At 41.3% G+C, this 22910-nt stretch overlaps 1 protein-coding gene across 3 annotated transcripts in view; it reads right to left on the reverse strand.

Moving 5' to 3' along the window:
• Window positions 1-22910, reverse strand: part of XDH (xanthine dehydrogenase) — a 69931-nt gene that overhangs the window by 18745 nt on the left and 28276 nt on the right. For all 3 annotated transcript variants that reach the window (XM_030499625.1, XM_030499626.1, XM_030499624.1), the window contains exons 5-21: window positions 21766-21892; window positions 20886-20947; window positions 18596-18664; window positions 17740-17808; window positions 17221-17307; window positions 15752-15893; window positions 14857-14949; window positions 13931-14082; window positions 12931-13024; window positions 12196-12305; window positions 8561-8745; window positions 7870-8044; window positions 7367-7456; window positions 6536-6705; window positions 3927-4050; window positions 3099-3218; window positions 1495-1591 (exon numbers count right to left, since the gene is read on the reverse strand). In XM_030499625.1, the coding sequence (XP_030355485.1) occupies window positions 1495-1591; window positions 3099-3218; window positions 3927-4050; window positions 6536-6705; window positions 7367-7456; window positions 7870-8044; window positions 8561-8745; window positions 12196-12305; window positions 12931-13024; window positions 13931-14082; window positions 14857-14949; window positions 15752-15893; window positions 17221-17307; window positions 17740-17808; window positions 18596-18664; window positions 20886-20947; window positions 21766-21892 (1966 nt within the window). The remainder of the gene's footprint in view (window positions 1-1494; window positions 1592-3098; window positions 3219-3926; window positions 4051-6535; window positions 6706-7366; window positions 7457-7869; window positions 8045-8560; window positions 8746-12195; window positions 12306-12930; window positions 13025-13930; window positions 14083-14856; window positions 14950-15751; window positions 15894-17220; window positions 17308-17739; window positions 17809-18595; window positions 18665-20885; window positions 20948-21765; window positions 21893-22910) is intronic.

A 22910-nucleotide genomic window follows, 5' to 3' on the forward strand; every position in this document is an offset into this window, starting at 1 on the left:
AATGCGTTAAGATGATCTAACTGTGAATCAACTCTCTGTTACTGCATGTGGCTCTTTCCCAGGACATTTTACCTGGTAGTGCTGAGGGTACAATTTCCAGTCATGTTACACACTATAAATGTCAGAATCAACCTCCTTTCTCAGCCATGACCCTGGTCTATTCAGCTGCCACGAAAATTAATATTCAGAGCAGTTCTCAAAGTGCTGTTCCTCTCTCCCTTTTATTCAATTCAGCGGCAACAAAATAGCTGCCTTCATTAGGTACATCAGTGAGAAATGCACATTTGTGTGAGACAACACCTACTCCGGTACACAGCAGGGTCCCTTCTCTTGTCTCCACGAGGGGGTTGGCCTGGCATTCACACTATATTGCAGCCTTTTAAATAACCTATTCTTCTAGCTCAGAACAATTTCTGCCTTGCCTGGCACAGCGTTTTCATTTTGTATGGTATAGTACACTGTAAGAAACAGTTAACAATAGCTTATGACACCTTTCAAGTGCCAGCACCAATTGCTGACTGCAGAGGAAGGTCTCAGCAATGCATACCAAAATACAACAAGTGACAGAGCTGGAAATGAGTGTTTCAGTTAAATAACTCCCTCTTTCCCCCATGGGGATGTAAGGGGGGATGCTTCTCTATGATCTTCAAGAATACTCCCTTCACACCAGGCTTTGTGTCTGTAACTAATTTAACTTCCCTCTTGGACCTGTAAGGGGGGTACATCACCCTCTTATTGATAAATACGTAGCTCTCCAAAGGTCTTCCTCTTAGGAGCTATTGATCAGTGATATATACACCAAGCAATGGCAGGGGTCTGACAGAGTATTCCAGATCACAACTCTGGCACTCTCCCCTCCTAACTCATAGAGGTTTTCAACAGTTGTTGATAACTGCTACATTTACCCATGTCTCTACAACCTGGCAGACTCCAATGGAATGAAACCAAGAAGTACACCAACAAAACCCCCATCCTCACAGACAAACCAACGATCAATGTTGAGAAAGCATTACAGGGCAGTGGCAAGGTCTTCATGATTCCTACAGCCACCAACATTGGTGGATTAGGTTTTCAGACACATGTATGTCTCATTTTCATAAGATACAGTGGTACCAGATTAAAGGAAACTGACTGTCTATAAGATTCAGACCACACTATGCCTGGACAAGGAAAAGCTCCTACATGAGTAAGTTTCAGAGAAGAAAAAAAACTCACTTTGTAGACTATTTGCTTAGGAAGATGTGTCCTTACATGGGAAGAGAGTGTTTACAGCGGCACAGCTGGGAGCATCAAAGTTTGTTTGAAACTGAAACTAAATCTTTCACAAGCTATTTGTATACAAACAGTTATTTGAAACTTAATATGAAATCAATTTAGCCCTGCAAGCCTTACTTACATGAGTTCAGTATCATATGCATAAAAAGGAGGATGATGCTTCACCTCGTTTGTCAAAAATTACCCTATTTTAAAAGAAGCCTTAATGCTTATTCTCACCTTCCAAAATGTGATCAGATTCTTCAAATCCTTTCTTCACATCTCCCTTTTTAATCCTCTTTACAGCCTTAAAAAAGGATTGTTTCTCAATAGCTTCCTAGGACACATAATGACACAATGAAATTTTTGTGGAAGCTGAGTGAAGGCAAAATTTCCTCTGACTGAAGAATAAATATCCAAGATAAAAAGCACAATAACTCATCAGACACTAACTATGGTAATAGTCAAGTGACTTAAAGCAGTACATAATAATTTTTGGCAACCCAGCAATTTCACAATAAACACCAGAGTTGGACAGTCTTAGGTTGCTCCTTGTGACCCATTTTACATTATAGACCCAAGAACCCTCGAAGTCTGTAGCCACCAGAGCTATGACTTACAACTTAAATACAGTCTGTGGACAAGAATAGAGGAAAAAGGAAAAGGAAACAAACAAACAAAAGGGAGAAAGCTAAAACCTCTCAGACAGGATGAGAACTTTGGCAGGAAATAGTTCACTTCTGAGCTAATACACAATAATCTTTCTTGGGGAAGTTTTATAAACACATTTCACCTTTGCCAATACTGAAGCTTTCCATAATGGAAAAAAAATCCCCAGAATGATCAAACAACAACAAAAAATCAGCACATTTTTGGCTCTACTCCATCTTCCCTGGTTGAATAAACAGCTAAAAGCCTCAGAAAAGTCCTCACACGTTGCCTGTGAACCCACAAATCATACCAACCAAAACCTCTGTCCACAGCTGACAGTACCAAAGTCTGCACTAGACAATGCACAGACTCTTTGTATTTGCATGAATACAGTTCACATTATAAAATACAAGGTATGAAATACTGACCATTAAAAAAATTAATTAGAATCCCATGGCTCTAATTTCTCCCCCCATAAGTATGGCTTCATGCATTTCTTTCTCGTTTCTAGATGTGAATGCTGTATTAGATATCATTTGCTTTTACTGTCACATAAGGAAATCTTGTAAACAAGCCTTCTAGTTGAAAAATAAGGCATGAAATGATCACAAATTGTTGACATTAATTTCTTCAGCTTTGTTAAAAGCCACATCAGGGTTGTATCCATACAGTCAGTGGAAATGTTCACAGTGGTGAGTGAACTCCTGAAAACCAATTTCATCAGCTTAGGAAGCAGACAAGTGGTCTGCAGAAATCTCAGAGAAGCAGTGCAGTGACAGAGCTAGAAGAAACATTCTCATACCCTATTATTGAATGTTATAAACCAGAGAATGAAGAATGAATGAATACCAATGAAGCCTGCAGGGTCAGACTAGAGAATATTGAAAGCAAGCACGTTGGGGAAGAATGTAACTGACAGGAACCTTGTTAATTTAAACAAATCTGTGCTGAGCACAATATATGTTATTTGTTTTAGCTTCGAATAACATAGAACAAGTTAATGTACTCCCAATCAGTACCACATCAAAGATGTGTCCTCTTTATATTTAATGATACAAATTATTCCTTCTATCCATATCCTGCTGCACCCACAAAGACTAACAAAATGCGTGGCTTAATAACCACGAGTGAGAATAGAAGTTAACTAGACATCAGGGGGTCTAACTGCAGAAACCAGATCTGAGCCATCTTACCTGAATTGTGACAATAGGTTTGAGCTCTTCATACTTAATCTTCACAGCTTTAGCTGCTCTTCTGGAATGTTCTTGTGTGTCTGCAAGAACCGCACCAATGATATGACCAACACAAGTGACCTACAGGCAAGATTAGGACCCCCCATCATTTGGTGTCTATATGCAGTAACTGAGAGGCTCATGACAATTATCTCCATCTATTCCTTTTGTGCAGTTTTTGCAGGTGTTTGTTCAGACCAGTCTATTTAAAACCAGCCAAGGGAAAATGACCACAAACAACTTTGGACAGTAACCAAGTGGGCCTTTCTCAGTGGCCTGCAGCTGAGAGGACAATACAGCAGATAAGAGAAGGCTTCAGGGAGACTTTATATCAGTCTTCCAGTACCTAAAGGGACCTACAGGAAATCTGGAGAGAGACTTTTTACAAGGGCACGTAGTGACAGAACAAGGGAAATGGCTTTAAACTGTCAGAGGGGAGATTTAGATTAGACATTAGAAAGAAATTCTTCACTATGAGGGTGGTGAGGCACTGGCACAGGGTGCCCAGAGAAGCTGTGGCTGCCCCATCCCTGGCAGTGTTCAGGGGGGTTGGAACTAGATGATCTTTAAGGTCCCTTCCAATCCAAACTGTTCTGTGATTCTATGATAACACAGAGAAAAGGGGCATGGGGCAAAGGAACTAAGGCCTTATTGAATTTGGCATCAAGATTTCTATTGATCCAACGCAGTTAGGATTTATTTCTGTATAAAGTAGAGGACTTCATTGGACAATATGAGAAACCTTATCTCCTGAACAGTGATTGAAAACGGTTATTTTTAACCACATACCACATCCTCAGCAAAGACAGTCTCATCATTAGCAATGCCAGTAATGTTGCTGCCAGGAACATCTTTGGCAGAGACAAAACACGCAAACCCAGGAACACTCTGGGCTTCAGATGCATCTACAGAACTGCAGAAAGAAAGGAGAAGAGGCAGCATTGTTATTTCTCATTTTTCCTTTTTGTCAGTACTTAAGAGATACCATTACATTTTCAGGCCTGATTCTTCCCTGGCTATGCAAGAGAGAAGGCATTTGTCACATGAGTATCATGTGAACCAAGGTAGAAAGGACAAAGTGTTAGACTAAAATCATTTTCAATCTATATGAAAATTTGAATCCTGACTGAGCCTTATCATCAGTCTGCTGCATTGGACAATACTGTATCATACATCTTTTTCCCTAAGACATATCTGAATTTGATCCAGTCACCACATGTACTACAGATCCCTTGACACCCTTTGCCAAAGACAGACTGGTGTTAGTGATGGTACATCTCCACTGTCTTCTTAACCGCCATGATTCTGTGAAGACAAGATTCCTCCTTGTCTATTTGATAAACATGAATTTTTACTGCAGACACCTATCACCTACCGTGGGTTCACTTCTAGATAAAAATGTACCTGTAAGTCAGGAAGAAGTTATTGAGTATCAATCATAAGGAAGCTAAAGGGCATTTAAAAGGATGAAAAAGAAATGACGCTCCAAAAGCAAAAAGCTTCATAAAAGGCTTTCTTTGGTAAACAGCAAAAGAGGTAGCTAACCAAAATGCTTGTCTGCTGCAATCATATACAGATTTAAAACTAAATGACAAGCAGGATAGAAAGTAACTAGAAAAGTGCAATATAATTTAATTTTTATATGGAGCACATAAAAAAATCTATTGCAAAAGACTATCAAGCTCCTTGTGCAGTATTTTGCACACTGGCTATGTAATTGACTTGCTTTACAAGGGACCTGTTGCGAATAGAAAAGCTGTAGCTTTGTTGCTGCTAACTGAATGATTTACTGTCTTCTGTAAATTGCTGCCATTTTTTCAGCATGCTTGTTCAGATTCCTGAAACTCTGAAAAAAACTGCACCTGGAAGTAGCTGTTTATGCACCCCAGTGAGCTACAGACTTTTCTAAGGAGACATTAAATGTATGAATGAACTTTCCCACATGAACTCTGATGCAGGAACTGAAGACAGTGCTATATTTCTTTGGAAAGTTCACTTCCCTGTGCTTCTACAGTAATGCCTTAGAAACAATCCCCTGACAGTTTCCCTTTGTTAGAAATACAGAGGCAGATGATTTTGAATTTACACTCAGTGGTCAAAATGTGAGTCGGGTGAAGTAGAAGTTTTCAGAGCCAATATTCTGACCCCCAAAACCACAGGCTGAGATAATTCTGTCACCTGATGAAATATGCTACTTCTTCCTCTACAGAACCACAGAGGCTCACAGCTTGAAATATCGATGTGCAATGGAAATGCAAGAGAACGTGTATTAGAAAATAGTGCACGTTGTGGTTGCAGGCATATATCTGATGCTTACTCTATTGCCCCATCTGCACTGGTAGTAGTAACAACGCTTATGCATTTGCTGCACTCATCAATGGCTGCATTGCAACACCTAAGATGTAACTACGACAACAGAACAACTTCTTTCATAACCTAAGAGCTGACTACTACATCTGTGCATCCATGACCATCATGCTGCCCATCCCGTGTTAGACCACTGCAGGAAACCTCTGGACAGGAAGCCTAAATAGGCAGGAAGTATTGCCTAAGGAATTAGCAGCATATCACAAGGCTATTGAGGATGACATGAGGCAATATAACATGGAATGTCTCACATCAAAGCAGTTGAGGGCAGACATAATTAGGCGTAATTGTGGATTGTGGGGGGCAGCGAGTCCCACAATATAACAGCATTACAACTCATATATGAATGCAGATGGCATTACCTGCCAGCATAGATGCTTTAGGGTTGGTTAGTCACTATTGTTACAAATTACGCATCAGCCATGCCCTGTATGGACAAGACGTTTTCAGAGTCATGTACTCTTCCAAACACTGACCTATCCACCTTGCTACACATCTACCTCTAATAGATGAAACTAACGCACACAGGGCTGTTATGCAGAGAGCTTGATCATAGCCTGTGCAAGCAAGCACTGTGCAAGGCAAAAACCAGAAGACTCATCAGCAGGAGTGCTGTGGCAGATTTGCATGTTACAACCTAAATTTTTTGGCAGATAGGAAAAAGCATGTTCAAGCTGCATGCTCTGGTTAGTGATAAAATTACTCATTGTGGTGCTTTCCTACCCTGCTTCTATTTAATCCTTCATGCTTGAGTACAAGAGATGCAACATGCAAGAAGGTTGCCTAGTGCTGAGGGCTTTGTGCTTCAGCAAAGCTCTGAGCTTGGTGTTAATTCCCTCATATTCTCACTGCCTAGGACTTGCAAGGCAGCTGTAACACATACAGCTCACCTCCATGTAACAATGTACAATGAACTGGAGTTCCCTCTGCTGCAAAAACATTCCCTTCACCCGCAACTTGACAGGTCAGTATTTTCTAAATCACCAGGCACTGGATGCTTCCAACATCTGATACTCAGAAGCAACACTTACAGGATCTTAGCATGGGCTTTGGTGCTGGTCACCAGTGTTAGATACAGCTCATTCTCATAGTGAGGGATGTCATCGCAGTAAACAGCTTCTCCACATGCTTGTTTGGCTGCTGAAACGTGCATCAAAGGCCTGCCCACCATATCTTCGACTGCCTGTCCCCTGGGCACTTCCTGGAGTAAAACACATGGCTGATTACTACTGCTTAGATTGCACAGACAGAAGTATTGAAGGGAGAGCAAAAAGCATCATGAGACATTCCAGTGAGATGGGGAACGGGATGAGGGCTTGCTCCTGTGGAAAAAGAAGGTAAGCAAGAACGAGTGGCTACACAGATGGGGCTGTAGAGAATGAAGTGAAAGGGATTTGGTTTTGGAAACTACCATGGAAGAGAAAGGTTTGATGTCACATCTTGCATAAAAGGTTCAAGTTTGGAAGCTAGCTTCTGCTCTCAAAGCTGAAGAGAACCGGTCATTAATGGAGAAATAAGAAGATATATCCTGTATCTGAAGCCTGAGAGATGCAAAGAAAAGCAGGCTGTAACTGGGGAAAGCAGAAGGGAAATTTCAGTCTGGATATGGAGCTGGCGGCAGGAGGACAGTGCTACCCACAAAACTTTTATGAATCTGTACATGTCAAGAACAGTCTCAGGCAATGAGAAGAAAGAACATTGTATTCTAAAGCAAAGAAGGGACTGAGACCCCAATACAAGCCTCAGGAATGGCATTATATAAGTTCACATACTGCCTATACTCAGGGAGACAACAAGATAAGAAGCGTAGTTTGAGCTACAGGAAAAACTCAGGTCTACATCATGCAGGTACTGCTACTTACTTGGAAGAGCTGGGCATTTGCAATGGGATCTTTGTGAAACAGCTCTGTAGCACTGATGTAGTTCGAGGGGACAGGCTCACACAGTTTGTTCTGCCAGAGACATTAAAAAAAAGCAATCATCTTCCCTGCCAGTGCCTTTCTCATGTTCCCCAGTAGCCCAGGATATTCTCCATTTTCCACCTTCCAGTGAAGATAATTCATCTTTTACTGAGTGAAAGGCAAACATGGCTCAGGATCTGTGCAAGGAATAGCAACAGACCCACAGCAGTTGTAATGTAACAAGAACAGCATCCTTTCACAACAACGTGGGGATGCCACAAGGAAGCAAACAGGAAGATACACTAGTCACTGTCATGCAGGTAAGGAATATCTCTAGCAACTATTGCAACATGGAGCTTGTTATCAGGCACAACTCTGCTTGAATTTGAACCCTTCCCATGCCTCCCCCACCGTGACAACACATACAGGTCCTCCTTCCCCAAATCTTCCCAAGCAGCACTCACAGTGCCATTGTGGTTCTTGCTCAGTTTCTGAAGGACCGTCAAGTAGAACTTGAAGAAGAAGCTGAGCGTGAGCGTGCGTCGGAAATCCACCATCCCACCAGGTGCTGAAGGAGACAGATCCATCTCACCCGCCAGTAAGTGGCAGGCATCCTGCAGCAGCTTCTCATTCCAGTCTCTGCAAGTGAACAAAGGTGACAAGGAGTCCTTTCTCAGCCCTAAATATCACCAGGGCAGACTAACTCTACTGACATGGCAGCCCCATAAGCTGTCAAGCAACATCTGTTCTATCTCTGGTTATAGTATATGCATAAGCCTTGCTCTCATCTTGGGCTCACATCTTTTCTACAGATGTGGCAAACCTATTAAAAAGTGCAGATTTCTCAGTCCAGTTTGAAAGAAAATCAGTTTTGCAGGTCATGCCCACACCTAGCTTCTGCCCATTTCAACAGATGAGTGAATTTAGCATGGAAATGGCTCTCTGAATGAGACACTGACATGGATCTTTGAGGGTAAGGAGTACTAGAGGAAGCAAGACATCATGCAAAACACACACTGCTGCAGAAGTGCAGCTACACTTCTTCCCCTTTCCCCTTCTGTGTACTATTAGAGAGCATTTAGGGTATTTGAACTGCTCCTGTAAAAATCAGCACTGTTCCATTAGACAGCCTTTCTATCACAGAAAAATTCCTACCTGCCAGTAAGCTCCTGGCACGTTTTTAGTGCCAGGACGGTTGTTGGAGCCATTCCTCCATAGCTTAGTTTTATCTCCTTCACTTGGCTAGTGCCATCTCGGAACAGGACTCTCATCCCACAGGTCACAATAGCAATGTCATCCTCCCGACGGGAAGCCTGCTTGAAAGCTGAGAAGTATTCACCCTAGGAGACAGGAAAATATTTCTTTATTCTCTACTTTGACATGCTTTGGAGCATAAATATGGACAAGCCGTTAACCTATCTCTACATTGATAAGTTATTCAAGGGAATTGTATCTGGTTGATTCATCTTGCAGGGCCAAGCAGGACATTTTGTTCATGCAGTGCTGTATGTTTTCACATGATTCCACAATTAATTCTAATGTATTAGATCAGTGCTTGCTAGTCAGCCTAGGACTGTGTGGGAAATGAGCTTTGACTGAGATCTGCTTGTACATATCTTGAGAGGAAGAACCAGGACACATATTTGTACATAAACAAGCTTACAGTTCTTCAGCAACTTTTTCTTTTCCCAGGCTGCTAAGCTGGAAGCCTAATCAGTAAAATACATATCCTAAATCCCTTGCCTTTGGTTGAACTCTGCAAGAACTGAAATCAATAATCACAAATGTCTGACAGTTCTAGACTAGACCAGACTAATTAATAAAAGACATTTTCAATCTGGTACTGCAAATACAATTCTCCAACTACCCTGAATCCCCTGCTGGTCTCCATAGAGCGAGGAAATTCTTTAAGCGCACCAGCAACTCACAAAACTCAGCAGTTCTCCTATGAAGAGTGGTAGTAAATAGGAGATTAACACTCTGCCAGTATACACGGAGTGATGGTGTCACCCTGGAGTTACAGTACAGACAGTTTTTCCCCTTGCTTGTCCTACAGATTATGACAAATTTCTGTTGAAGCATCCTACAGACTAAGAGAGGAATCAGATCCGATGTCTTTGCATGGCCCTTCTGGAGAGTTTTCTGCCAAGTTTCTTCTGTAGTAGCTTAGCCAAGTGACTGCACAGCACAGCAGTCTGTTCCATTAATTATTTCTCATCAGAAGTGGACAGCAGTTCTTCCATTATTGTAAAGAACACCATCCCTGTTTTTGGCAACAAGAACAGTTTCACAAGAAGTCCCTTCTGTGCATCAAGAACTTGCTACTGGAGATATAACTGGAGGGTGTGTTTCATTTCCTGAATTCAAGTAATTAGTGGGCAGCCAGCAGATAATAGCAGAGGAGCATCACTAGCATCCTCCCAGTGAGGACATTCTGCCACTCTGAATGTTAAACCAAATAGCTTTCAAAGAGGAGAAAAAGCAGCCTTTTCTCTTACTGCACACTTCAGAGAAGATTCCCAATAACATGATTGCAACAAGAGGGCAATATTTGCCTTCACTCCTCACAAGGCACCTTAGTTTTCTTGGTACAGAGTCCTGTGGGAGAAAAGACACTTGCTATTCTTCTTCACCAGGAGTGTAGGTAAGGGAACCATCACATCAAGCTGCCCATGTCTGCTCTACCTCTTGGTAAAATAACAGAGCACATCCCCTTTAAACTATTGCACTGAAAGTTTCTAGGTGTCAGTTATTCTCACAGGAATACCAAGCAACCCTCACTCTTAAGGACTACATATTAGGAACCTAGATTAGTTTCCCCTCTCCGCTTTTAGAAAAGATGCCACACCAGGTAGGAGCACATTAAGAAATCCACAGGCTCCAAAAGATTCATAGGCAATATTCACAATTAGAAAAACATTGTTTCCAGGTCAATTTTTTCAGACCACCACCCTGAAATACAGAGATCAATAATGGATAAAGGTTGGAGGATACAAACTTAAAGGATGACGTAAGACTTCATGACTGCTTTCTGTCTCTTCAGCAAAAATTGTGATACTATGAGCTTATAGTAGCAATACTGAGCAAACAGTAGTTTTTTTACAAAGATAGAAATATACAGGCATTGTGTTGTCAGGTTTTTTCTATTTGAAAACCAGTAAATGTCTGTGTGACACAGAATACTATTATAAAAATTAAGCGACAGTAACAAATGTGATAGAAAAAGATGTATGCAAGGGAAAGGACATGAAAAACTGATGGTCACTGAATAGTAACACAAGAGGTACATAACATATGTGAAAATTATCTGGAACACAGGAATGTTTTTCTAGTCCAGAAGAGAAAGGGTTGTTAAATAAAGGATATGTCCTGTTCTAGGAATGCCTTGTTATATTCAAAAAGCTAAGCAGTTTTCTGGAATCTCTTTATATTTGATCTTCAATCCAGTGAGCCATTCCCTTTTCTAAGTACTAGCTTTGCTCAGCTGCAATCCCCTTTTAAGTATAGACTCAAAAAATCTTTATTCCCTGAATATCTTAGATACCTGGCACACAAACCGGCAGAAGAAAAAGGTGTTACCTCTTCTCCTTTAACAGCCTCTCTGTGACAAAGCTTACCCTGAGCTCAGTGCCCCTGCAGTGACACTGAACGTGTAAACTGCTAAACTTCTTTAGTCTAATTATTTCTGGAGTTTGGCCACTCTTACCCTTGGTGTGAAAGGTCACATCAATGCAAGAGGTAACATCAGTTTTAGACAAATATAAACAAAAAGAAATTGATCTGTGTGCTGACACAGCCCTGTTGTGAGGAAACCACAGTTCCAGAAGGCTTTGCCTGCCACATGCCAGCACCTTCAGATGTTCCCTGAAGAACTTTAGTCTCCCCGATTTCATGTTTATGAGCAAAGATCAGCCAAGGAACCACGAAGCAGAGAGTTCAAAAGTTGTACTAGTTTTTCAGATCAATGAGCTGCATATAACATGGGGTTGAAGCCATTGCCCTCCTGGTAAAAGTTTGTCTTGTGAAATTGCCATAAGACTGTCATATGAACAGAGGAGTCACTACACTGTGAATTGTTGTATCTTATAACTTGTAGCCTCAAGTCCTAAAAAGGTAAATACCGTCACAGCCATAAAATTACAGTCTGATGTTCTGAGTCCTAAAGGGAAGAAAAGAGAGGTTTACCTCTCAGACACTCCGAATCAGTCATGGTTCATGCTGCTACAGAAGTGTTCATTGTTCTATTTGAAGGAAGTTTTGCAGGCTTATTGAAGTTGCAAATCCACATTGCCAAAATGCCCTAATAATCAGTCCTTCTGGTTTCAGTCTTGCAAGGCAAGATGCAGAAACTGAACTTCCCTCTTATCCATACACACTTTTTCCCATTTCAGTTCACAGAAATGAACAGGAACCTCCATAACCTTTGCTTCAGGAATTGCTAGCATCTTTGCTGTATATTTTGCAAGCAGACCTTATACCTCTCAGAACATCACTTTGTCACCTTTCATTATAAATAAATGCGCTCAAAAAACTTCAGACAATAAAGTGAAATTTATATTTCTTGCACTAGAAAACTTCTTGGGCTTACCATATTTTATGATAAAGCCCAGCTCCCCTGGCTTGTCGTTAGATTTTCACCAAATAATTTACTTGCTTCCTGGTTCACCTGGGACTACACATAAGCATTTGGAGTTCAGTGTCAAAGTGAAAAAGTGCCTGATATTGAAAATAACACTCAAATAACAGCATTTTAGCTCCACGGTCATTGAAGCCTTTTCTTACAAGCTTACCTTCTTGCTGTAGGGTATTTCAACAGAGAGAAGGATTTCTTCAGGCTTAACTATTGTCTTTCTGTATCCAGTGAAAAACTTCTCATCCATTGTGATAGTCCTTTTGCCCTCTGTAGAGCAAGAAGAGATCAATGGCAGATGGATTAATAACTCAGATGAAGTTCAGCAATCGTATGTGTGAAAGAGCCTTCAGCCTAGACAAATCACTCTTGATATGATATCAGTTTTCATTTTTCCACCCTCTCACTAAATCAGGAAGGATTTTCTCAAATTTGCTTTGGTTCTTAAGACCCTATGGCAGCTTCTGCCTACATACAAAGCTTTATTTGCACAGGAACTGATCGAAGAGATCTCCCTCCTCCTTTATCTGATTAAAGCTGAGCCTCCAGCTGAACCAGTTCCCAACAACCCATTGTAGTTCCCTCTTTACCCTCTCCTTTGCCTGCACACAAATGAGTACAAGAGAAAGTCACTGATCAGACAATCCACTTTAGGGATCCTATTCCGAAACAATTCTTCCTAAGAGCAAATACAAATTAAGACATTTGGCTTTCTACATTAAAAAAAAAAACAAAACACAAAAAACCAGTTTCAATCTTTATCTGCAAAATCCACAAGGATCAAATGTAATGTTAACTTCCACTTTCAAGTTCTGACCTGATATAACAATCCATGGCAGAGGACTGTTGAGTATCCCACTCCCCTCAGTGCCACAAGGAAGTGTAACTAACTTACCACTTGATACCAGAGTCAATTTGCTTCCACTTGCCATCAACACAGGATTTAAGTCAGAAATTGGGCTTGCTGTCATTATGTTCCCACCAAGAGCCTGGAATTATAATATATTCACCAGATAAGTGTTAAAAAACCTGAAGACACACCCACAGCATCTTGTATGTGCATTGCTCCATACACAGTGCACTAGATGTTAGCTCTGCTTTGATAAACTCTTTCTGTTCACTCAGCAATTCTAGGCTTTTAATGAAGTGGGAAAACATAAAAGCCATGAAATCTGTTGCTGTCCCAGTAAATACTAACAGTTCTAGGAACAGTCTTTGGATAACACATCACAACTACTATATGCCCAAAACACATATACCCAACAATACCAAAATTCAATCACTATAGCTGCAATTAAGGGAAGATCCACAAAAGTATGGAGCATCTTTTCAGTAACATTCAGGCACCCAAGTTTTTTGGCTGCTATACAAATGGCACAGTATCTTATGGAGCAAAATTTCATGTTTGGTAGGTTGGTTCATCTGCTTGCTTCCTATCTTTTTTCTTTTAGTATCTGGAGTTTGAACACACCAAACCCGCCTCCTCTTTCCCTTTAAAGCTAGAGGAAAATTTGCCACATCTGATGCATTAACACTCTGACTACCATAGTTGTGCTGGCAAAAATCTACACACCTGCTTCTTTGAGGTTTGTTCAGCAATAAATACGTATTTGTTAAATTAGTCAAATCTCAGTGCAGTTTCCGCACTTACTTTGATAACAGAACTGGACAACTGACATGTTTCTGCTTCCCTTGCTTGCTAAACCTGTGAACACGGGCACCAAGACCCATGTTGCTATCAGTTCCTGGGGTTGGTTTATGCGTACTTCCTTCTTTACCTAAGTTTGCAAATGTTCTCATGTGAGAAGCAAAAGGCACACCAAGACTGGATGATGCAGGCCAGCTCCTCAGACTGAGCTTTTAGTTCTTGCCCCTGATGCTCCTGGGTCACTTACGGCAACATTCCTGATCTGTGGCCCTGCAAACCATCTCAGCTGTTCAAGGACGGCCTGGAAGACCTCTGTTTTGTAGGGAGGAAGCTCTGCCACTGCTTTTCTCAGCACCTCCTCTATTGAGCTCAGGGAACAGGCAGCACCGAAGGTGACCCCTGTAAACAAATGAAAAGAATTGTTGTTCTCCCAAACATCAAAGTACAAGAGGATGGTTATAACCTCCCAGTGACAAAGCTTAGATGTCACTGAGTTTAATTAGACAGTAGGGCTTAGAGAACACATTCAGCCACACTGGACTATTGTAACACGTAAACATCACATCCCCGGAACAAAATTCACCTCTAAATCACAGCTCATGGTCCTACCGCCTCTCACATGGCAGTAACCCACCGCTCTTTTGCCTCAGTGTATTATGAACGATATTGCCCTCCTATAGGTATTAGTTTGTTCTTTGAGAAGTGAACTCCAACTTCTCTCCAGTTTCCACACCTTAAAGATGCTACCAATCTTTGGACCACATGTACCACATTGTCCTAATTATTTCTTAATATTTTTGTAAGGTTGACCTGTTCTCAGCACAAAGATAAATGCAATACTTCACTTACTTCCTTAGATAGTCAAATCCAGCATCTTCTCCCCAGCTACTAATTTTCTAATTAAAAAGATTGCCCATTGAAATCCATTATTAACCCAGTTAATATACCTAAACCATGATGCATCAAACAGATAAAATGTCTAATATACTTTCTATTGAAACCCCTCTGATTCTCAAATTAATTTTACATAGCACTCATTTGATTCCCTGCATGGGAGAGGAATTAATGCATACAGAAAGCGTTTTTTAATCTGGGGATTTTCCTTCATATCCTCTTTATTATTCCAAGGAGTCCCTACTCACTTCACAAGTATTCTGCCTCTTTATTGCTCACCTGTTTCAGTGTGCTGGACAGCATTCATTTCAGAGATCCATGCTGGTGCTATTATCACTGGATACAACATGTTCTTTAACCTCATCTCAATACCTTAAGGAAAAGTAAGACTCCTTCAGTTTCACACAGATGATAGAGAGCCTAAGCTAACTGTTTCCCAGTGAAATGGCAGCAAGCCTATTAAAGAGTCAGTTCATTGACCATCTGTGACACAGATTATATAAGGTCACAGAGATACCAAACTAAAAGCTGTTTTCCACTAATACCAGAATTCTCATAGGGAAGTTTTAGAGACTCTTTTCTAGGCTTACAATAACCTAAAATACTCTGATACTTGTGAACCTGGCTATTGTTGTACATAATCCTTCAGGAAAGAACAATGAATGCAATGAACCATACAAAGTTTGGGGATTGTCTCCTGAAACAATTGTTCAGGATAACAGAATTACTAAATACATCTGAACTCCCCCCCTCAGCACTTATGTTTGCAAAAGTATATATTTTGGGGGTTAAAAACAGTAAGATTTCAAGTCTTGAGAGTTTACTCACCAACAAACCTTTTAAGGTGCAGGTTTCACACCTGAATTCATTTTTTTATGAAGACATTTTATGCTGTGCCACTCACCTCTTCTCAAAATTCCACAAAACTAGCACAAAAGCTTAGAGGTCTGGATAAGCATGGTTTTTTTCACCCAACACAGCAAAGGACAGGGAAAAACAGTCACTGTGAGATTCATCTACCTGAGAAGAAATTTTATTCCTACATAAGACCTGAAGATTAATCACCTATTTAACAGCAATGGCATAAAGGAGGTGTACATTTGCACTGCTCTCACAAAATACTCCATAGAAAGTGTTCCAAATGCTCATAATGAGCACCATCTCTTCCTCTTACCCACTTCAGTGTTCCCCACAACGAGCTTGGCATTAGGGTACTGGGATTTGAGAGCCACCAGTTCCTTGAGAGTTGTAGGCTGGATCCACATTACACGCTCGCCTTTGAAACACAGCTGTTTCTGCTGCTTGTTACCCTGAGTCTGCAAAAGTGAATTCACATAGAACTCAGCCTATATATAGTGATTTCAGATAGAGCTTGGCTCAAGCCAAGAATCCCTGCTTATATGCTGCCCATGCCTATGCCAGGCCAGGCTCCTTCTTAGTAAAGTTACTTATGGTTAGCTGTGATACCCACACTGTTGTTGGCAGATAGCTATTCCCCATCCTTCTGCTAGCAGTGACAAGAGTCTTTTTCATGCTGACAAGAGTTTCTCCTTCCTGATATTGCCAGTTGCATTCTGCAGACACATCCTAGCAAGACCTCTGCCAGCAAGCTCCATCTGACCAAAGTTCTGGCAGATGCCCGTGGCTTCAGCTGTCTTGGAGGTAATGGGTTTTCCATTCTCACCTCACTACAAAAATGAGTCTTTAGCACTGCTGAAATGGAGTTACCAGCTGTAGGGTCAGATTCTGGTTCCCTTCTTAATTCCTTCATCCAGTGATTGAAGAAAACAGACTCATGTGGCTGCCCCCCAGCAACATCAGGTTAATCCTTCGGCAGGAGAACATCTTAGAGAAGAAGCAGATGGGACCTATCTCATGCTAAATATATATTATGCTATGGTCTATGAGAACTTACTCATGCTTTAGCTCATGACACATTTAGACTGGGTGCAGCAGCAGAACTAACATTTCAGTTGTTTGTTAAATGTGGAGGAAGCTGTAAACATGCCATGTGCTGGACTAGATTCCTGGCTGGGACACATTTGCTTAGGTGAAAACTACCCCCAAAAAGACAGGAATAAAACATGGAGAGAAACTAATCTCACCTAACTTTTGATGTCAGTGTGAGCTAGCCAACTTCTACTCCTGCTACACTGAGCACAGAAGTTGGTGCTTTTGGAAAGTCATCTAGTTGAAACATATATTCAGCTACATCCCATAGCTCCTATTTCTCCTCCTACCCTATAAAGGGAGCACAGGACTATTAGCTCAGATAGAGCTGTATTTAAGGTAGAAGTTCACATCTGACCTAGTAAATTGAAATCTAGATGTCAGCAACTGTTCCACCCACGGGGCAGTGACCAGAAAGGAAGGCAACCCAAGAGCAGTCATGTATGGGGAGAAACAGAGAGGAAAGCCAGCTAGCTGGGGCATGCACTTGGCCTGCATATCTTTTAAGCCACACTGACTTAAAAGCCTTCTCTTTTATAGAACAAGAAAGTATTCATGCCCATCTGCCTTCTTCTATCAGCAGCCATCTTCTGCATGCCATTTCCTTGGGGCAGAGACACTGCAGACACACAAACCCTGTGCAGCACAACGAAACCAATGAACCACATACTATTTCTTTTTGAATGAACTTACCATTAACTCTGGTGGGAAGATTGGCTCCTGGGTAGGGTCCAGTGGCTGGAACTCAGAAGAGTTGAACAGGCTGGAGGACATCATTTTCTATGACAGAGATAATGCAAATGGCTGGGTGGCAGAGAAGACATATGCATACAGCACTAACTCATTCCTCTTTTCAAATCCCTATTACTATTTCATGGAGCAAAGGATGGCAAACACAGCAAAAATATACCACCTGATTGAGCATTTCAGGTGTTCATACTTTTCTGATCACAATGCACGTCCAGTCAGAAACCGGAACCCGAGCCCTGAACACACCAACAGGCTTTTGCCAATCAGAAGTGACATCACTTTCACGCTGGCATGTTAAATTACAAAGGTACCTTTTCTGAGGTAAGACCAGCATAAAATATAAACTGCTTTGCATAAATACAGCTAAATAAAAAACATTGGGTTTTGGCACAGAACAAGCCAGAGCTAAGACTTCAAAACATCAGAAACACAGGAAAAACTAATAGTTGAAAGGCACATTACCACACTGTCTTCTTTTCCATTCATGCAGCAGCCTGGACCATTGGCTTTTCCTCCACAGCAGTCCCCATTCTAAAGAAGAAACAAGCACACTTCAGCTATTCTACACAGAGTCAGAATATTCCATCTTTTACACAACATATTCCTCCCCTTTTATCAATCCCTGGATCGCAGAATTTTGTAGTAACATTTTGACAAAAGAACTCCAAGCAGTCCTTGCTGGAGCATTCCATGCAACACTGGATGCTTCCTAACAAAGAATCCACAGGAATTTACTGAAATTTCGTGGCAAAGAATTTCATTATACTCTCTCTTTCCTAAATTCATTTTATACTTACACTACCTTATGCCCTAATTCCTTGTTTTTATACCTCCATTGTTTGCACCTCAACTAGCACATAAAATATGATTAACTTTTTTCCTCCAGATATCCCAAAAGTTTCAAATTGTACAATTTATTGGAACAGTGATTAAATAACTTCATTCATCACTGGACTGCAGAGTTTGGGAAAGATTGTACTGGGAAATTAACTGGTTTTTAGATCTGTTACTACAGAAAGATGGATCGCCTCAATATACCAGAAGCTGGTAACACATTGCTTACAGTTGTCGCCATGCTATTTAACAAAAGAGTTGCACCTTCCAGATTCAGAAGGAATGGATGTAGCTCACTAGTGTAAAACCTGTGTCATGATGGCTAGTCATGCTAATGAGGACATGCTCAGTCACAATGTTTTCCAAGAGGAGACATCCAAACAAGCTCAGATGGCTCTGAATATCTGCACCACAGTAGAGGTGACTAAAACATCAAAACTCTAATATTATATTGCAAATTATGACTTTTAAAAACTCAGCTTACCATGCTATTTTCCCTCTCACTACGACAGCATCCAGTGCCATTGGCTACTCTGCCACAACAATTCAAGTCCTGTGGGGATGAAAACTGTTCTGAGAAACACGTGCAGATTACAAAAGAAATGAAGTAGACTTGATTCACTTTTGAGAGATCCCACATTTATTATATCCAAAGCAGAAATGGGAGCCAGAAGCTGCCAAGCAAATAGGTGTTTCCCTTGTCAATGGAATGCAGTACCCTGCAATGTGATGGCTAGGTCATGTCCAGTCTACTGACAGACCTCTTGTACTAGTTTAGAACTACTCTGATCATTCAGATAGTATCTCTGGTCTAGCTGGAGCTGTGAGGAGACACTCAGAGAAGAATAAAAGGGACAAGCACATACAATACAATGCCTAGTACTCCACCAGCATCCAGTTGCATTCAGCTTAGAGGACTATCTTAGCCCAGTGCAGTTTCTGTCTCTTTAGAAACTCTCAACAGCTCTCTGTCCAAGTACCTGCTCAGTCTCCTCTGGAGCCTATGTAAGATTTTGGTGTCCACAACGCCTTTTGGTGAGTTCTGCAGGTCAGTTACCTGGTAACATGGCAGACCCTCTGCCTTTGTTTTCAACCTGACTCCTACTAGTTTCATTTCTTGACACTTTGCTCTTATACTGGAAGAGGTAGCAAACAGCAGATACCTGTCCACATTCCACTTGTCAGTCACAATTCTGTAGATCTCTATCAGACATCACCACAAACCACCACATGGACTATTTAGAGCCCCTTCCCCTCCCTGACATACTTTTGTCCAGGCTGAAGCATCCCAGCCTACTCAGTGCTTCCCTGTATGGAAGCCAGATTACCATGGATGTGATCCTTATTCCACTTCCCTGAATCTTTCCCTATTCTGCTGTACCCTGTTAGGGATGAGAGGACCAGAACTGCATAGAGCCATGATGTAGACAGAGGCATGGCAGTGTTTTCTGTTTTGTTCTCTACCCGTTGAAGTGTTGTTTTGACTGCCAGTGAGCATCGAGTTGATGCTTTGTGGAACTCCACCACACCTCCAAGGTCATCTTCCTGCAAGGTAACAGGAAGTTGATCTTGTGTCTGCTCACAGTCTATCTTATTATATGTGAAATGAAGACCACCTTTCACTCTGTAAATTGCTTTGCATTTATTTGCCCTGAATTTTTTATTCCATTCTATTCTCTAGTCTCTCACGTTCATGAAATCCTTCTGAAATTCCTCAAAGTCTGTTTCTGTCTTCACTACCCAGACTAACTCAACATCAGTTAACTTATTTTCTCACATCACTGCTCAGTCTCTTTTCCACTGCATTTAGGGATGTCTTGAATAGCCTTAAACACACCACAGGTCTCAGCAGAACTCCATGACTGACCTCCCTCCATTGCAAAAATACACCATTTTCTCCTACCTGCCATCTCCTGCCTTTTAACCAATCTTTCATCCATACCGAGATCTTTCCTCTTACCCCATGGTTGCTTAGTGTCTTTAAAAGCCTTTGGTGAGACACTGTTGAAAGCCTGTTGGAAATCCAAGTAGACTATATTGACCGGGTTTAGCAACCATTTGTAGTGGGTCTCACTCCTGCTTGTATTTTTTGTTGATCATAATTCTGGATAATAAAATGAAATCACTGGGCAGCATTCTTAATTCTTTATTTTTATGTTTAATACCAGTGTAGCCCCATAAGTGGCTAGGAATTACTGAAGTACTTAATGATCTATTTCTCTTCACAGACTCCAGCAGTCTTTCAGGAACAAAGGGACTAGAAAAAACTTAAGGCAAAGCTTCATACCTCACTCAAACCAGCAGGTGAGTTCTAGGCAACATCCATGGAGAGGTGACTTCAGCTTCTTTCCACTTTTCTTCAGCTATATCAGCTCTGCAGCTAATCTTTCAAGAAAGCAACTTTCTCCTCAGATACCTCCACAGTGTGTCCCTATTCATGCACCATACCTTTACACTTTTTCCACATCAGGGATCATGTGCAAGCTGAATTATGCAAAGATGCTGAGAACTTACAGAAAAGAATTAGAGAGTCTGATTACCTGTGATCCATAAAGGGACCACCAGGCGCTCCACTTCCAGCAACTGGAGTGAGTAAAGGAGTTGGTCTTCCTGCATTATTCATGCATGAAGCACATGCAAAGGGGTCAAGAGTGGGAGCTGGGTTGTTGTGGCATATATATATACACATTTTCTTTCCTTATCATTTCATCTCAAGGTGTATTTCAGTAACAGAAAGCCAGCCTTCCACATTTGTTTTAAACATTATTACTTACTTTAGCAAATGTCCTGTATCCTTCCAGAATGGGTCTGTATCCCGTACACCGACACAAGTTCCCTACATCGCCAGAGCAAAAGGATAAAGATTCAGTGTCATCTGGCTGAAAACTTTTTTTCTTTTAGAAGATTTTATTGTTCTCACAAAAGCTTGTCAAATCTGGGTAAAGTTAATGAAAAAACTGAGAAGAGGAAAATTTCATTAGTAATCTTGCAACAATCCTACCATCCCTTTGTGCTGAAATTCTAAATTGAAATTAATTCAGAAAAAATGCAGTCTCTCTTATTCAGTATTCATCCACCTCAACTGTATGAGTCTAATCAGTATACCAACTATCCAGCCTCCTGAATTACAGAGGTTGCTTTCTCCTGCATCTGATTTCCTCTTGGGTCACTGTCAGAAGCATGGTAATAGCAATAACAGCAGCCTCTAAGATGATTTACACAGTTGGATTCTGCCCCACTCCATCACCTATATTGCTGTCTTTGTCCTTTGCAACATGAGGTTGGCTGGCCCAGATGCTGTCACCTCTGCAGGTGACAGCAATGAATAAACAAGGAGATGTGGAGGCTCTTGTAAGCCATCCTCCAGGGACAGGCCTCCTTTTGTTCTATGTTAAGCTTAGTGGGGTTCTAATCCAAGACTGGGGCTACTTGCCCCTGCTTCAGGACAAACAATGAGCTTCTGCACGATTTTCCACAGTCTATTTTTGTTCACATAGCTCCTGGCCAGTCTCCTAGTGGAAAAGCTACTTCTTAACCTCATGACAATTGACTATGTTTAATGACATTAAACAAAGGTGCACCTCCATCCCAGTTGGTGAAGCAGATGTAATGCAAGCAGAACAGGTTGCAATTCTGCAGGGCTATGAGTATTACCTTGGAAAGCATCTTCTATGTCCTCCATTTTGGGCTCAGGTTTGTTCCGAAGCAATGTGTACATGGACATGACAATGCCTGGAGTGCAAAAGCCACATTGGGACCCATGACTTTTTGCTATTCTCTCCTGAGAAAAAGTAACAACAACCATCAGCTCATAATATCAAAGCGAGTCCACTGTTGTGCTTGTTTCTGTAACATCCCTGTTAAAAAAACTACAATCTCACCAGAGGAGCTAAGACTATCATCAGATGGTCTCTGATGAGATAGTCAAATAATGTGTGAAGCAGACTGCAAAAAAGAGAACTCTCTAAAAAGTTTGCTTCTAGACTTCGAATTCCCAACTGAAGGCGACTAAAACCTCCAATGAGATCAGGAGTTCTACAGATTTACCATGCTAGAAAAGTTGGGGCTACTTGTATAGACATGAGTTTGAATTTCAAAGCTTAGCTGTTAGATTCTTCAGGGGAGATAAGGAAAAGAAGACAAGCAAAGAAAGGTCAGCCTAACTGCCATCCATTCATGCATATCTGACGTATTTTTCACTTTGTTGTTTACTGTCTCAGATATTGGCACAAGTCCTACCTGCTGCACAAACTGAGATGAATCATAATTCCTCCTAAAGGAGCAGTACATCTCTGACAAAGCCAAGGCTTCCATGAAAAGTGCATTATAACACCTTGCTAGTAGAGCAAGGCTTCACATTCCTATCACTCCTCCCCACCAAGAATATTTTGGAATTCTAGAAACATTGCTGAACCAAACCTACTGCACTACTGCAGGGAAGGTTCCTAACTATGCAGGATGAGAAGCCAAGGTCATTCATAGAAGGCCACAGGAGAGCCAAAACCCAACTCAGATTTCCTGGCTCCAGGTCATTGTATAGGTGTTCACCATAACATCAGTCTTCCCAGTTCATGGGATTTGGTCCAGCATGTGGACCATACACAGCCACATAGCCCTAGAATAAAAGCATTATCAGTTCAGCCAGGATAGCACCAGTTAACTTGCTAAGGTGTAACAGAGCTGCAGCACTGACCCAGAAGTTTGATTCCATCACCTAGTCATTCTTGCAAGTAAAGAATACTCATGTGGAAAGTGAAACTCTCACCTTTAACATTATGACAGAGGTCCCAACACCTTGG

Source organism: Strigops habroptila, chromosome 10, assembly GCF_004027225.2.
Source record: "Strigops habroptila isolate Jane chromosome 10, bStrHab1.2.pri, whole genome shotgun sequence".
NCBI lineage: Eukaryota > Metazoa > Chordata > Aves > Psittaciformes > Psittacidae > Strigops > Strigops habroptila.